Genomic DNA, 18,221 nt, shown 5'->3' with positions numbered 1-18,221 from the left:
GGGGGCGTTATCGCCCACTTTGAGAAACGCTGCTTTAAGCCATTCAATATGATTACAATAGATTCTGCTTATTGTAATCATTAGATAATGTTATAAATTGATTAATGTTATCAAAATTAAAAGGTCTCAAAACACAAGTTATAATACATTACAAAAAATGCACTTATTTTAATCAAAATTTTATCATCATCAGGTAAATAGGCTTTTTTTTATTGCTTTCTTTTCATGCTAGTAGCCTCAACATATGACTGATAACATATTATAAGTTATTGGTCTTAACCAGTGCTTCAAATTTTTAAAAAATTATTAGTTCACAATGCAATAATTTAATTGATGGTATTACATTAGCTAGTAACAATATTGAATGAAGCCAAACAACTATGAAATCAAATTGGGCCACACTACTGCTGCTAACATTTATCAAATTCCAAGTAATTTGGCACTAGAAGTAGGTGCCAGGTGGCATCTCCTATTAAATTTAATAATTATAATTAAATTAATATTTATTAAACAATATTTTTTTTCCAGAATATTCTAAATTATTTAATAAATATTAATTTAATTATAATTATTAAATTTAATATGAGATGGTACATAATACCTGCCTCTAGTACCAAATTACTTAGAATTTATTAGTAGCAATAAAGTAGCCTGATTCATTATGATGATCATTTGTCTAAGACACCCTCATTTCAGCACAAAATATTTAGGAAAGTATTTAATGTATTTAGGTCAACCTGGACTTTTGGCACTTTTTTAATTGTATTTTCATTAAAAAAATGGAAAATTAGAATGCATACTTTTATTTATCAGAGAAAAACATGAGTTTAAAAGAAGTAATTTATCATTCAAATATTCTAAATACATTCAAAAAGCAGCTTAGTTCTAACAAAAAAAACAAATAATAATAATAATATGTTTAATTAAACAATAAAATTTTTATTCAAGACTTGGGTTAAGTAGAAGTTACCTATAGTCTACTGAAGGTCACTTTGGGAATTCATTTAGTCTATATGACTTCACATATAAGATGCAAGGCAAAACTATCTTTTTGTCAATAACTACATGAATGACAAATACATCATACTTAGATGCAAGACAATTTTTTGAGACTCTTTTTGAACAAGTCTGTCTTATATGCCATAAAATACAGTAATTAATTAATGAAAAATTATTAACTCATAATCATTATAAATTATTATTATGGTTAACGTTGTAATATTAAAAATATTATTATATTAAAAATTAATTACCTTGCTGTAGATTTTTAAGGAGTCCTTTCTATATTTTCTTTTTGATTAAATGTTTAATTGAAAAGAAAATGATCCACATATCCTCTTCATATGCTTCTTTGTCTGAAGCATATGAAGAGGAAATCAGTACTATCAAGAGCTTAGCACAAAACCATTTGTGTGCTGACAAGACACAGTAGTTTTGTGAACCTTACACAGAGGAGACATCATTTATTAAAAACAAAAGTAAAACCCAAGGAGGCAGTTAGAGTATTAGTGACAGAGTCTGATGTAGCAAAAATACTGAAGCCACATCTTCAAACCATGGAAGCTGGCATTATATAGTTGGAATACAACAGACTGATCAACAGGTCGATCATCACTAAGAAAAGATTGTTGTGGTTGTTGTACAACATCTAGCGATGAGCTTGGAGAACGAAAAAATTAAGAATTATAAGGAGTCTTTAAAAGACATCCAAAAGAGCAGGGTATATAGAGTACTGGTTGAGAATGTGCACACAGCAGATGAGGCTATATTTTGGAAACACATGCCATCCTCTCAAAGAATAGTTAAAAGAGCACCAAGAAGATATACAGAAAGGGAGGTAAATACCATGTTGGCCAAAGAGTTAATTATGAATAGAAACACAGACAAAATAGAAGCAAGCCCAAATTATTTTGCCTGATTTCAGGCACAATATGATAAGGACCACCAAAGAACTCATGATAGCTACCATCTTTAATGAGAAGTGTATATGTAAAAAAAATGGAGTGTTCCTGGTTGGTTCTTTAATTTTCTATTGTATTTATTACTTTGTCAATTTAAGATTGCAAATTTCAGATATATTTATATATCCTGAAGAGGAAATGCATAGCGAATAAAATTTCTTTTGCCAACTGAACTGTGTCTCCTGATTAAAACAGACTTGGTTATAAGATAAACTTGAGTTTACCATTTGATAGTCTTAATTGGAACACCAATAGGTTACCTGCATTTATGAATTTGTTCTATTGATTAAAAAGAGGAAATAGAAAAACAAAAGTTAGATGAAGAAAATGAAAAAGTTTAAAGTAAATTAATTTTAATTAATAGACTTACCAATGAGCATACCATCGATTTAGTAAATTATGTGAAGTTAAAGTTTCCAAAAGATTTATATGGTTATCAATTTTAAGATTAGTTTGGAACATGCATACTTCATCATTACTCTCAAGTTCATCTAGATATATCTGAATTNTTATTTCTCAGATGTGATTTTTGTTACTCCTTTAGCTGCTTGAGTCTTCTTCATTATACAGTATCTTTCTTAGATAAGATTGAACTGCAGCCTACTGTAGACCTGTTCAAGCCATACTGCCCAGCAACAACAGACATCTTCTGTCCACTCTCCTCTACCTTTGCTATTATACTCTCACCTTTTGAAAATAAAAACCGATGCAAAACTTGATGCGTGTTTGTCCAACAGTCTCACTAATACTATAAAAGAATCGTTTCTGTCAGAAAAATAAAAGACTGGAATTACAAGGGAGAATTTCAAAGTTTAGAGGAATACTATCCGATCAGTATATATCAGGTTGAGCATTGATATCAACGTCTCTCATGCTCTGAAAAGTTTCCAATTGTTGCCTGAAGACAAGGGAAGACCAATTGTTTTACCTCACTTCTTCTTGTGTTTGTTCTGTGAGGTGTTCATTGTCCGAACATAAAAATCTTTCGCGAAAGTGTTTGTTATCCGATTTGTTCATTAACCGATCACCCACTAATTAAATGCCACAGTCTTGGAAGTACCGCCATTGGGGCTACCTAGATGCACTTCTACCAAACCTTATTAACATTAATAGACAGTGCTTTTAAACTTTTATATGATAAGAATCTGGCATAAAAAATTAATTTCTTCTTTCATAACTATTCATGATTAGTATCATAACATCCTACTCATGCTCTGTCATCAAGTAACGATCAAACAAAATCATTACACTTCAAACAGAGAAATGTCCAAAGAGAGCAAAATTAGAAAAAAAGAGCCCATGAAGTAAGGATAAACTTTTACCGTACACTTGCACCAATGCTTACGAAATCAGACCTCACTTAAGATCAGAATATTCTATAGATAATCGACGTTAACTATCAGACTTGACTATGCAATTTGAGAAGGAAACACGCTTGATCATTATCAAGCGTGTTTCCTTTCTCGAAAATCAAAAATGTAATTAAAAAAATATTCAAAAATTACATTTGTTTTACCTTCTGCTATTTGGTTAAATGGTTCCATAATTACTTTATCTGGAAATGAGCATAACGTTTAGCTTTGGAAAAAGAAAAATTGTTTTAAATCAAAATACAAACACCACTTCTATCCCATACTGATATGATTTGCATCGCACCTCCTACAATAAGTGTTGCCATTTCAATATTTTAAGAATTTTTTTAAAATTTTAATAAACGATAATATCAACAGAAAAATAAAGATATTTGAATGTTATAAAAATGTCAGCATTAAAATTCATTACACTGAACAGAATATAATACTGTATTAGTCTTTTTTTAACACTTCTCACTCTATGCCTGTGGACACTTAAATTATCCGGATGTGGGCAGTAAGAAGGCTTTTTTTTAGCAAGCCTATTATAGGGTTGGCCAAGCCCACTATGAGAGCAAGGGTGATGAAAAACGGGGCTCCATATACCCGGACGGGCCACTCCCCGAAAAATTCCTAGTTTGTTCGACCCGTCCGGATCTCATTAATCGCGGGTCCCTCAGACCGGTAGGTCTCCACCCTAACTGCTCGTCCATCCGGTCGTTTTTCAAAATCATTATGCAGAACATTTTGATCAATGATCATACAGTTCTTGCTTATTTGCACTTTAGTTGAAGTGCTGTACTAAAAACAGTATGCTCAGTTGGAAGCTTACTAGTAGAACTTTTAATATGAAAGGATAATGACAGCAATTTAACCTTTACAGATACAGTTTATAGAAAAAGATAACGCTGAAATATATACTGATATATAACATAAACTTGTCTAGGAATTACTTCGTAAAACGTCATCAGACATGTCTGCGGTAAATCAATGAATTTCATTTTTTGGCACATTTTTAAAATTAGTCTTGCCTTGGCAAGGAAATGTGAGTAAATTAATCTACTATAGATGTTTTATAGCAATTCTTGATTTTAATATCAGGGTGGCAGATCAAGTGTGACATTGGGACATTTGGCGGTGTCCAAAACTTGGTAACAAAATGTGACAAGGAGAAAATAGGAAGAAAAAGGATGATTTTTCTAAAATGGATTTTTCGACAGTTTAGCATAATGTTTTATTTTTGTTTCATATTACGCGAGAGAGGGATTTTTTAAACTCTTTCCTCCCTGAGGAGCACGAAGAGGAACTCTTTTTAGCAAGCCCATTATGGGATCGGCCAGGCCCACAATGGGGCGTCCGGATGGTGAGGGACGGGGCCCGACATATACGGACAGACTACCCCGGAAAAATTCCTGGAAAAAATTTTCTCTGCCATCCGTGAGAGAGGGATTTCTGTATTATTACTCATATTATCAAAATCATATATTTAAAAATACTTTTTAAAATTATTAATTTCTTATTTTGACAGCATCGTTTAGAATTTATTCAATTCACTAAGGCTTTTTTTTTAACGCTCAACCACCCGCCCGTCAATTTTATATGGTTATAACAAATTAATTTATACATTTAGTCCGATTTTAAAATATATTTTGAATTTATTTAATCATTTGAATAAATAATTTAGTGATTGAATTGGTATTAAAGTTAAAAACTAACTTTGAAATATTTATTATGTGCTTTGTGGCAACGCGTCAAACGTTTCGGACGTTAATGTTCTTCCATTTTCACTGTATGAATAAAACGCAAAGAAATGTCTTCTAAAACGCAATTAAACGAAAAAGAGAAGAGAATCTACACGCTAATTGAAGCTAATTCAGTGGAAGAAATAAAGCAATTATTAAACGATCAAGATATAAAGATAGATTGTTTAGATGAACAAGGAATGACGCCGTTGCAACATGCAGCGTTTCGCGGAAATTACGAAATGTGTCAATTACTGCTCGATCGAGGTGCGGATGTCAATGCTAATTATCATAATTCTGGATATTCTACATTAATGTTTGCAAGTTTGGCTGGTAAATTAGATGTTGTCAGTCTGTTGTTAGAAAATGGTGCTTCTACCACAACTGTTAATTCAGTTGGTAGAACGGCTTCTCAAATGGCAGCTTTTGTAGGAAATCATGATGTGGTCAGCATCATCAGCAACTTTATTCCTAAAGAGCAAATTGATTACTACACTAAAATTCATGGTCTCGAGACTGAACCTATGCTACCTCCGCATCTAGTCAATCCGTTGTATAAATTGGTCATTCAGACCAATATCCATCCGGTGCGATTGGTTATGTATTTGCATGATAATATCTCTCTGTTGGAAGAGAGAAAGGCTACTAGAGTTTTGGAATCCTTATGCGAAAAAGAAATGAAGAAAACGGATACAAATGAATTGCTGGCATTGAAGTTTCATCATTTGTCATTTGTTGTGAGATACGTTGAAAAATTTTATAAAGAGAAACTTAAGGAAGGTAAAGATAGTCATCAGATATTAGAGCGATTAATGAAAATCTGGTTGAAAGGTAGGGAAGAAGACGGATTTCTTGTTCAATTAGAAAAATTTTTACGTCAGTGTCTTCAGGAATTTCCTTATAGAGAATGTGCACTTTTGCAACAGCTTGTTTGTACTTTGGCACCAGTTAAAATTGGTGATGAACCTAGTGCTATATCTATTTTATTAAATGCAGTAAGAGGGCAAAAAGGTTGCGATAATGATTCTGTTTGCTTGACTTGTGGTGAGCCAAAGCCTCAAAGACGTTGTTCTGCATGTAAAAAAGCTTCTTACTGCAATCAAACCTGCCAAAAACTTCATTGGATAACACACAAAAATTTCTGTAAAAAATTGGCAGCAGAATATGAAAAAGAACAAAAAATGACTGAAGAAATGAAATCAGTAAAGATAACAGATAATGCAGAAATTAAACCAAATGGAGATGAAGGTGAAAAAATTTCACCAAAAGTGGATGATGATAACTGTAATGTAACAAATTGATAAAATTTAACTAAATTTAAATCCTGTAAAAAAAAAACTATACTCATTGTAGAAATAAAAAAATATAAACTTCAAAAGTTAATATTTTAAAAAGTTGTATTTATGTCAATATTAATTTGTTGTATTAATAGTTAAAATTAATAAATAAGTAAATGTTGAAAATTTACTATTTTAAAACACATATAAAATTAACTAAATTGTAATTTTAATGAATTGATGTTTAAAATTAATTTAAAATTGTTTTGTAAATTAGTAGTGCCCAAAAATTTTAAATACTGTCAAACATACAGAACTTGAAACGTAATGAATCAGACAAAGAACGTAATTTATATAAATGATCCAAAATTTTCAATATCAAGATTTGGAAAATTGTGAATATCAGAAGTAACTAATCATTTTATCCAAATATATGAATATTTGGATAAAATGATTAGTTAAATGTGGAGCTGTCACATTCCCAAAATTATCAATATGTGTATGTATATGTAATTATATAGTCAAATTTTGATTTAGTGTTACCATTTGTTTCTGTTTGAAATTGGCATTAAAAAAATGTGATGCTAAACTGAAGTACCTGAAATAATAATTGTAGTTGAGTATTACATAAGTTTGAGAGAGTAAAAATTGTGTGATCTAGTGATATGTTATTTGCAATGCAAAAATTATACATTTAATTTACAGATAAAGGTTTACTAATATTTATGGGGAAGATTCATTCACAAATATTCATTGGCATTTTATGCAAATAGTCCTATCTACAATGATGCCATATCAAGGTTTGACTGTATATATGCATGTACACTTACATATATATAATGTATAATTGTCTATATTCAATATTAGTGTGTGAATGCAATAAAAATTTTATTTGGTAATGAATGCATTGTACATATGATATACTACAACAAAAGTAAGCTATCATTTATGTTTTAGTAGTAATCAGAATCACAATGTAATCATAATTTATTAAATGTAAACTTTCTTCTATGATATCTAACATTTTACTGTGTTATCTAAAACAATATATATTTTTGTGTGCATAAATTTGCATGTATCAAAGTTTAATTTCTAGTCAAATAAAATCAAATGCTTCAATTGCAAAAAGTTTCATTCTGAAATCCTTTCAATCTAACGTAAAATATTTTTATTCAATATAATGACATGATCAGAATTCTGTATTACCATTATAAATAATTGTATATTAGAAATTGTAAATTTATCTATTGATTGTAATTTTTTCAGTATTATATATTTAAAATTTACAGTAGATACAAAACTTTTTATTTACAAATCTAGTATCCCTATTTATGATCTTTGCTTTTGATAAATGGTTTGTAATTAATTGACATTTGAGTGATTTTGTTCAGACAAATTGTTTTGTCTATGTGCATAAATTTTTAGTTTGCACTTATGTTATATCTAAAATTATAAGATTCATTCACATCCATTTTTTTTGTTTAAAAAATCTTACATTTTTACATGCACTTCAATAATGAATAATAATGCAAACAAAACATGTCATTTTGTTCATATCATTAATCACAATTCATCTTTTTATTTCATTGTCTTGTAGATTTTTTGTGTTGATTTTATGACATAAATTAGCTATCTGTTTTACAAAATCTATTAGAGTTTTACAAAATATTTTGTAAAACTCTAACCTAAGTGCTGTTGGTTGCATCTCATCTGTCTTCCAAGTCAAAACAAAACTTTCAATGCTCCAAATTCACCAAATTCTACTTCTATCTTGAATTCCTCACCTATCTTTTTAAATTCAAATTGGAACTTTCATGTTAATTGTCCAATGGTTTCCTGATGTTCAATCCTCATTCAAATAGACTTTATGACCTATTATTAAGTCAGTTCTAATTATATTTTAAATGAAAAAGTTCCTTTTCCTGGGTCAAATAAATCATCATTTTTCCTATTAAATAATATTCAATCATTGAAGTAATTTACTGGATTGCATTAATTGCACTAACCAAGATATTTTTGTATATTTCTGTACTTTTCAAAAAATTCATTATGTGATATATTAATTCAATTTCTACAGTATGAATATTTTGAAATAATTTTTCAAGGATTATTTAAAAAACAATTAAACTTATAAAATTAATCAAACCAAAATTTAAGAAGTATAATATTACTGTTAAGTATTTTCATATTAATTCTTTGGTAGATTTGCCTTTTATAGTTTCATGAGAGAGAATATTGGAGTTGTTACACTGCATATGTAATATTACTTCATATCCTCCAATATTTAATTTTTTTTTGAAAATAAGAATAAAAGATGGACTTAATCTTAGAACTTTTTATTGAACAAATGTAGTAATAAAGCATCTAGATGACAGATGGAGGCGGAGTAGCTTAGTTTTAATCATCTAGATGATTAAAACTAATCTACTCCACCTCCATCTGTTGCTCACTGTCACACATAGCACATACAATGATTACATGACTTTCTTGCAGACATTTTTACCACATTCTTTTCTCAGTTTTAGTGTGATAATCTGGCTCTTCTCTTTTTTTCTATTAATTCTCTCACAAGTTGTTCTAAAGCACAATCCGACTGCTGGGTCAAAGTTCTATAAGAAGCTAGAAGTATAATGAAAATTTAAGCCAGACTTTTCAAAATATAAGTCTAAGAATTTATTGAAACCTACAACATTATTAAACAAAGATATTTATGCAATGGATATGCAAAACGTAAACTACTCTTTCAAATGCATTTAAAAAATAAATAAAAAAGTAAATGCAAATTATATTTACATCACAAAGCACATAGCAGCAAGTACACCAAAGATACAATATTACCCAATTCAAAGCTCAGAAACAATGAAATGGTTAGAAACCTGAAAATCATTTCAAATGTAGATAGTGACATATGCTATGAATAGGGAATACTGAGGTGCACTTCTGCATCACCAAAGTACAATGCCTTAAATAAGATGTTATCAAATTTGTATGGCAATTTGCCATGGGCTAAAAATCATATAAGTTATGATTTTTATAACTACTGTATACAATTTTTAGTGTCTAGATGGCCTAGCTCTACTCATAGAGTAAATGGTCACTGAAATATAATATTTGTCATTATTATATAATTATTAGTTAAATACAAGGTAAATAAGATAATACATCATAAAAATATATCCATAATAAACAGTTTAACATTCAGTTGAACATAAAAGAAAAAAAAATTAATTTAATTCATCCAATGAACATATCTGATCATAACAAATCCATTCTCCATTCTATGTTTTTTTTCTTTACCAACTTCCAATCAACCATTAATCATTGCATACCAATATAGTCTACAACTTTGCTAAATATTTTATTCTAAACTTGTCAGGAAAACTACTGCAGGTAAAAAAATATTTTTTGATTTTCTGATTAAGAACTCTTCCTTTTGTTAATAGCCAATACACCAGTGCAGTGCCGGCCCGAGGCAAGTTTTAGGATGGAGCGAGATTCTATTATGGCGCCCGGGGGTGGAACCCCGCCCACGCGCGTCTCAACAGATAAGGCCATTCACATACTGACCACACGTTTGCAATTAAAATATCGAAAAGTGAAAAAAAAATATATTTTTTTTTCTTTACTTTTTTTACCACTGAGGCGCCCCCTAGGATTTAGCGCCTGGAGCGGCTGCTCTGTTCGCCCTATGGTAGGGCCGGCTCTGCACCAGTGTAAAAGTCCTATTAATCCCATAAATCCATGTTGATAATTTTAGAATAAAATACCAGTTAAGGACATTAAGTCAAATAAATTTACTGCTAAATACTTTAACTCATTTTCTGTTTACTAACTCTGCTAACATTGTTCACATTAGATTGGGTCTCCCTGGCTTATACTATAGAACTTACTTTGACAGAATTTTATATTTTAAATTTTTTAATGGCTTATCAAATCAGAAAAACTTTGTCTCCATGTCATGGCTAGAGCTACATACAATTCCAGTTGCTTATATATCGCTGCTTTTCACTTAAACCTCTCACAGAGAACCTTTTATTTTATTGCACTGTAATTTGAATGGAGGGACTTGAGGATGTACTGAATCTATAATTTTGTAAATATAAACAACCATGTAAAAATATTTATACCATAATTTATAATGTATTGTTTTTGTCCTATTTTTATACTATCTTTGCTTTATTTTTATAATACACTCTATTTTTATTATTTTTTTATATTATGTTATGTGTGTTACACATTCATTTTAATATTTCAGAGTTTGTTATCAAATGGCAGTAGTAGGCAGTTATCAAATGCTGATAAGATACCTGTAAAAATTGGATAAATAAATATTCTTTCTTAATCTTGAATACTCATGTTTCTAAACTGATAGTCTATGCAAACTTATATGTGGTGTAAAACATTAGTAGCATATTTGCTACCTTTCACTGCATTGTGTTTTGGCCAAGTTACATTTATTTTTGATTTCCCTTTGCAAGAATTATAACAACAAATTCTACTACTATTCCATTTCCTTTGTAACATTTTTCTAGAAGAAAATTCTAGAAAAAATTTTTCTAGAATTTCAATTTATACTGTACAAGAAAAGATGAATAAACACTTTTTCATTTGTATCATGGCAACATATAAGTTTCATATTAAAAACTAAGATTATGTAAACTAATATTAATTTTACAAAGAGAAATACATGACAAGGTTTACACCTTGTCATGATTGTATTTCTCTTTGTAAAATTAAGATTTACACAAGGTTTACACAAAAGTTTTGAAAAGTGTCTACATTGACTCTATATACAGAATTTATGATTTTAGTATTAAAATCTAATAGAGTATTCATTTTTTTATGTATGTATGAAAAATATTGAGCAAAAAATTTTTTCCTGTCTCATATTTTACCTTCAAAAGCTAAAATATGAGACACCTATTACATCACCATAAGGACTTGCCTATTCCAACAGGCAGGTTAATAATCAGGTACTGCAGGTTAAATGCAAGACATTTTTGTATAAAACATTGCTCCATGATATTTATTTCCCAAGATATATAATTTTTAAAAATTAATTTTTGTACAGCTTATTTTCTTGACATTTTCATATGAAATTTTTTAATTGAAGTAAGTAGATAAGATTAAATATTCATTATTAAAAATTACTCTGTAGCTGTGTACAATATAAAAGTGTAAAATAAAACAAAGTTTTAAAGACATAGGCCTAGACCAAAGTGATTTTATTAACCTTTTTGAACAAAGTATATTATTACAATTCCAACTATTTTATATCACTAATAGTAAATACATAAGGTTTAGACCTAAATTAAATGTTTAAAGAATAAAATGATAACTAAACTTGGTCAATAATTCAGTAGGCTATAGGAAAGGAAAAAAGGAAAGGAAGGAAAAGGAAAAACATAGTATAATGCAAATTAGTAAATACACAAATACACTTTTTTCACAAATATTTCACATGCACTGTGTCTGTGTCCTCCTTCAGCAGAAGATAAACTACTTCCCTTTCTCCTCTCCTATAATGAATTATGTGAGATTCAGAAGGAGGAAGGCAATTTTAAAGAAAATTAATAGAAAATAATATTTTAAACTTCCAAGAATTTTACAAAAACGGATGTCAAAAGAAACTTTCAATTTTAGAAAGGAAGTTGATTTCGTTTCCACGGCCGACTCATGAGATGAGTCAAGCTTTTGCACACACTACTTGGCCATCAGACAGGGCCGATATAAAAGGGACATTTTCCTGCCATTCGGGGCAGTTCGTCGAAAGAGATATCACCACATGAATCCCGTAAAGTCATTGAAAGAACTAGCCATATGATATAGGACAGTCCATCGAAAGAGGTTTTGCTACAAGAAGAAAGTCTGTCATACAAGTCTGTCATACAAATTCGTTAATTGAAAGTCATATACAGAGTCCTCCATATGAAGTATCGACAAGATTGTCATAAGAAAACTTATTTAAGGAAAGTGCCATAAAAAAATATAAGAAGAATATCCATAATTAAAGAAGATTCTCATACAATGAAATATTGAAAGAACTGAGAAGGTAATATGATAATCGTTAGATCAATGTGAACTCTCTCTCACGCATCAGGTTTAAAATAAGATTAGGTTAAGTTAGTTATTTAGATTTAGGTTTAAGGATGATTTGTTTTCATTCATTTGTATACTTTTGATATTTTTGATTTATTAAATGTTTACTTTAAATATGGTCTGGTTAATGTTAGCTATTCATATTCATTCCTATTCAAGTTACCTACGTTCTCATACTCACAAGTTAGGGATAATGTGTGTTAATCCGCGTGTAATAAAAGTGATTAACTGGTGTCAGGAATCCTGATAAGGAAAAGGGTGATTATGCGATCATCTAATTCCGCTTTTGTTTTACTTCAAACTGTAAGTCCCTCAGCACTTGATTTCTTTGATAGAAAGCCATTCTTTTAGACAACCCAAGGGCTATTCAAACAGATAGCTGCCAAATAAGTGGTACATGAGTCTTAATTACTCTGTATCCCTGGCTAGCTCCTCATAATTATTAATAGTAAACACATAAACCTTTATTCAATGGCCTGTTAAAAATAATGGCCTATTAAAAGAGATATTAACATAGAAAAAGTAATAAGCCTACCACTAATTAAAGAAAATTTACATTACTAGCCTAGTCTAAATAAAATAGGTCTACACCAAAATAAAACACTTTAGGAACAATTGATTATTTATTTAATTAGTATGGAATAAAAATAATGAAGAAAATAAAACTATAGTTCTGCTGTTTTTGTGTAAGGTTAAATTAGGTGTAGACCTATTACATTTCAAAAATATTAACAGGCTGAACTTAAATAAAAAAAGTTTCATGGAAATTAATGACAGGTAAATAAAATCTGTTGTCTCATTTTTACCTATGGTGTGTGTCATTTTCTATCTCATTTTGAAATGCACAAAACTCAGACAAAAGATGATATATGCAATAAAAACAACTAGCAACTGAAAGCTGCATTTATAAAATTTCTAATTAAATATCCATGTCTTTTGAAGACATATACAGAGCAAAAGTTAGTTGAACTGACAGAAAAGTTTTTGTACATATTTTTGTAGTGTTTCTTAAAAATTAAAAAGATTCAATGAAACCAGTCATTTATTTTCATTCAGAAAAGTTGTTAAAAACACTAAATAAACTTAACATTGTATTAGTACAGGACAGATCAAACATACATTAAGTCAAGTTTCACAACTGTCTCATATTTTCCAATTTTTCAGACTCTCATATTTACCCACATTGACCCTACATGGTATTTATAATTAAAATTCACATTTTAAAAAGATAATTTTGGAACTGATCAGCGTAATGACATATTTCACATGGAGACTTCTGTAATGATGGCATTTTATTTGAAACAAAGTGTTGCAAAAATATCTATTAGGGCAATAAATGGTGCTGCAACACCATAGTGGGTAACTCAAAATATCTCAAAACTTCCAATGCACTGTTTGGTTACACAACAGCATGCTTAATGTATGAATTTTTGTGTAACTACACAGCATACCATGTGTATTGTAAATTTTGAGACATTTTGAATTAAATGCTACAGTATTGCAGTGCATCTACTGTAGCATTACTGCTCTAGTGTATACTTTTGTAACTAAAATAAAATTTTATCATCACAGAAGTCTCCATGTGAAATATAATGTCATTTTANTTTAAGCAAACTATTCAATATTATATACATAATAAAATGATAAGAAAATGTTTTACTTTAATCCATACTCAGATTCTTTGCATATTGTATATCAAAGACACCTTATTACTGAGAGACTTTGTTTATTACGTTGAACAAACGTTTTCAACTCACTCAATGGGTCATCATCAGGTTATTGATGCTATACAAACCTTTACATTAGTTTGTTTACAATTGTTCTTATCAAATCACTAAGGAATTTGAATTAAAAATGTTTCAAACATTATGTTAAATTCAAAATAAACAAAATAGAAACCAACTAAATATGGTCCATAGTCGGCAAAAGCCAAAATTATTGTACCATTGCATTCACCATCTCTGGCATTAACATTGGAAAAGTGCAAAATCTATAAATCTATCCTAACTGAAAAATGTTTGAACTATAAGGATGCCACAATTTTACCTTCAGCTTGGAAGTACATAAGCAAAGAGAGCTCATAATTTAATGCGGAGCATGCGGTCGTTGTGAAAATTCTATGTTGTTATATTTATACTTGTATTTTATTTATTTATTGTATCTTATTTTATTACAGTTAGATTAGTTCAATTTCAGTATTTAATGGACTATTGAGATAGTTTCTATTTTGTTTATTTTGTATTTAACATAATGTTCGAAACATTTTTAATTCAAATTCCTTAGTGATTCAATAAGAACAATTGTAAACAAAGGTTTGTATAGCATCAATAACCTGATGATGACCCATTGAGTGGGTTGAAAACATTTGTTCAACTTAATAAACAAAGTTTCTCAGTAATAAGGTGTGTCTGATATACAAGATAAAAAAAATGGTTATTTGGTATAAAGTATACAAAATCTTGCCAAAATATAAATGTTTAATCTCTAACAAAAGCCATCAGATCTTGCAAGAGTTATACATAACTGCTACATAAACAAAGAATCCAAAAGGAATTATATATCCAGGAATGCATCTTTTCCCAAAAATTGCTATTATAATATTGGCTAACTCACTACAATGTATGAATATTTAAAGATAAAGAAACAAATTAAAATTTTAAAACACTTTAAATCTGATATTTTCCTTTTTACAAAAAGTAGCTAAAAATACTTATATAATGCAAGATATATTGTCAGCATAATATCATTTATAATGTTAGAAAACTTTTGTATCAATGAAAATAACATTAGCCTACAGTCACACCGATTTATTCATTTTTCAAGGAAACTGAAAAAATATCAAGAAAAATGTACAAGTGAAACAACGTTTGAATTTTTTCAGAGTGAATGTAGTCATCACAAAAGTATAGTACTGTACAAATTACACTGTATAGCTGATTTTGAAAATATAATTTTTAACAACAAAGTTTTAATTTACTATATGTGTAATACATTTAAACAACATATAAAGGGAAGAATAAAACTGTAAAATTAAGCCATGTACTCTTTAAAAGTTGACAAAGTTTTGCTTGTTTCTTGTTTTTACACACACTGGTACAATCAGTAAAATCACATATTGCTACAGTACATGATATCAGTTGTCTCCTCCTGCCAAAATTCTAGTCACATGAAAGAATGAAAACTCATTCTAAAGTTAGCTCACCTCAACAGCAAACATTACAAATGAATGAGAACTGAAAAACAATCTTTATTTGCTTAATAAAATTGATTAATAGAAATGAGATGACTTCTTTACATCATTTAATTCAAACTGAAGGTGGAAACTACTAATAGACCAATAGTTTAAACTAAGAGATAATAATATCTGTTTATAAAAATCATTTACTATCAGTCTCAGTTGTATTTTTAACTTACTTTATTTATCCTCATATTTATGATATTAGTAACACAAAAACATTTAATATTATTACTCATAAATATTGACTATAGATAGTCATTATATTGAACACAGTTATTCAGTTGATAAGCTAAATTTATCACTAGCAAAAGTATATATAAGTGGAAAAAGTGCTGTAGTACTGAAAAATATGATGTACGAGGGCTATTTTTTAAATAAGGTCCATTTTTTAATAAGAAGAAAAATACTGAAAATATCATTAAAATATATTTTTTCCCATATTCTACATACTTTTAACTACTTTTCTACATAATTTCCAGTTTTGTTCAAACATTTGTCATACTGCTCAAAATTTTTTTTAATTCTGACTTCAAAGAAATCTGCCACCTGCCGCCAGAAGACATTAGGCCATGCCGCTTGTCTTGTATGGCACGGCAAAGTTTTCTGAAGGTCACAATAAGCATCAGAATTGATTGTTGTATCTCTTGGCATAAAATCCACTAACAGAGTCCTTTTCCTGTCCCAAAAGACAGTTACCATGATCTTTCATGCTGAAATCAAATAACAGATCGTATCTTACAGTCAGTGGGCGACTCAATTTTCTTAAACATTAAAAACTTCTACAGTTCAGCACACAGACAGACAACACAGCTGCAAATGGCATCTAAACTAGCGCAAAGCATGGTGAAAGCAGATACTCATGCACACTGCTGCAATCGCATGTCATTCTCACTCTCATTCACAAACGGACCAGACCTTTTTTAAAAATAGCACTCATATAAAAGAAAAATGTATAACTGAATTGTTTTAGAATGATGTGAAAAACATGCAATTGAGAAACATAATGGGGTTCAATTGTTTAGGATTGTAAACTGTATCTATAAGAATAAAAAACAAAAATCCTGAGTCAGAATGCAATTCATGAGAAATAACATGCTTTATTGAGGCTAAAGTGGAAGAAGTAAAAAGAAAACTTTAAAGCAGGATATGAACTTGAAAGGTCATTCCTAGACTCACCAAAAGTTTTGATTTTATAAGTAATTACATATAAGTGTAACAAACATCCCAAAACCCAATGTGTATATCACCAAACAATCGCCTAAATAATAAGGCTATAATTCCGCTAACTTTAATAATTAATACAAAGTAATTTGCAAATTACTTTGTATTAATTATTAAAATTGGTGGAATTATAGTCTGATTATTTATGTGATCGTATGGTTTATAAGTAATATTTACATGGGCTATAACATGTAGTATGCAAAGTGTCTCCAGCAGTAGTAATGTAACTAAGTTGAAACAAGTATGGCATTTATTCTGGATGCAAAATTTCAGGCCATCACTTTTGGATTAAAAAAATTTTCTCCTCCAATGTCATTTTTTTCTTTCTTTTTTCAAGTAAAAATAGGTTCTTTGGAAATCATCCAGAATTTTACAGAATGTTGGTTTTTATAATTTAGTATGATATTTTGATATAAAAACCTTTCATATATGGCAATTTTTTTAGAAAGAAATTCATTTTTTATAACTTAATCACAAATTTGAAGCTTTCATCAAAATTTTCATCCATCTGGCAATGATGAACTCAAAGAAAATGTAATGTTGCACAATTTCTAAAAACACTCACCATACAAACAAACTTGGGATTTTTAGTATTGGTCAAAAATCAAAGTTTCTGAAGACAATACACTTAAGCCCCAAGCCCGAGATATCTCGGGCAAGTTACATAGCGTTACGAAAAACTCGGTCGTTAAGGCCACTTTTGAAATTTTTTTTTTTTTTGAATTTTTGGAATGTTTTTTAGGTCTCCAAATTTTTTCAAAAATTTTTACCCATGCGAAAAAATTTTATTGCGATTTTAATCAACCTTTAATGACACGCAATTAACGCTTAATTGTTTTTTAATGCGATTTTTTAATCAAAATTAATTAATCGTTCTAAAGTTGTAGTGCACGGATTTGACTTCAGTAAAGTTATTTAAAGCTACTTTCTGATGTCAAAAACGACCTCCAATAGTTTTTTAATTTTTTTAATTAATAAATAAGTTTAATTAAATCGGGGGGGTCAGAAATCGCAATTAAAATTTTAATTTTTTAAAAATATTTAAAAATATACTGCCAGCTAGTATTCACCCTACTTTAAACTCTTGTCCTCCCGAGACGTCTATGAGAATGTCCCGGGAAATCCGACACCAGATGTTCTCAAGGTCAGTGGTCCCCAACCCCCGGGCCGCGGACCGGTACCGGTCCGTGGAACAAATGGTACCGGGCCGCCCAAGGAACATTAAATTATTTCCATTTTATTTACTATGGTGTATTTGTCTCGGGTTTGTGCGACTTTTAATAGACGATGGAACAACGGCATAAACTGGACACAAGAAACATACTTCGAGT

General features: G+C 29.6%; 2 protein-coding genes across 2 annotated transcripts in view; one reads left to right on the top strand and one right to left on the bottom strand.

Moving 5' to 3' along the window:
- Positions 1–18,221, bottom strand: part of LOC111632063 (putative leucine-rich repeat-containing protein DDB_G0290503) — a 67,877-nt gene that overhangs the window by 30,982 nt on the left and 18,674 nt on the right. The window contains exon 4 of the mRNA XM_023376419.1: positions 2,332–2,462. Within this exon, the coding sequence (XP_023232187.1) occupies positions 2,332–2,462 (131 nt within the window). The remainder of the gene's footprint in view (positions 1–2,331; positions 2,463–18,221) is intronic.
- Positions 5,067–6,450, top strand: LOC111632057 (ankyrin repeat and MYND domain-containing protein 2-like). The gene has a single exon (XM_023376413.1). The coding sequence runs from the start codon at positions 5,124–5,126 to the stop codon at positions 6,354–6,356; it is 1,233 nt and encodes a 410-aa protein (XP_023232181.1). The 5' UTR covers positions 5,067–5,123; the 3' UTR covers positions 6,357–6,450.

The sequence above is a fragment of the Centruroides sculpturatus genome, unplaced genomic scaffold (assembly GCF_000671375.1).
Source record: "Centruroides sculpturatus isolate CEXI.00-Female unplaced genomic scaffold, Cexi_2.0 scaffold707, whole genome shotgun sequence".
Classification (NCBI taxonomy): domain Eukaryota; kingdom Metazoa; phylum Arthropoda; class Arachnida; order Scorpiones; family Buthidae; genus Centruroides; species Centruroides sculpturatus.
This window is presented reverse-complemented; position numbering and strand designations above follow the sequence as displayed.

Coding starts and splice junctions, on each gene's coding strand:
- LOC111632057 (XM_023376413.1), top strand. CDS start 5,124: ATGTCTTCTAAAACGCAATTAAACGAAAAAGAGAAGAGAATCTACACG.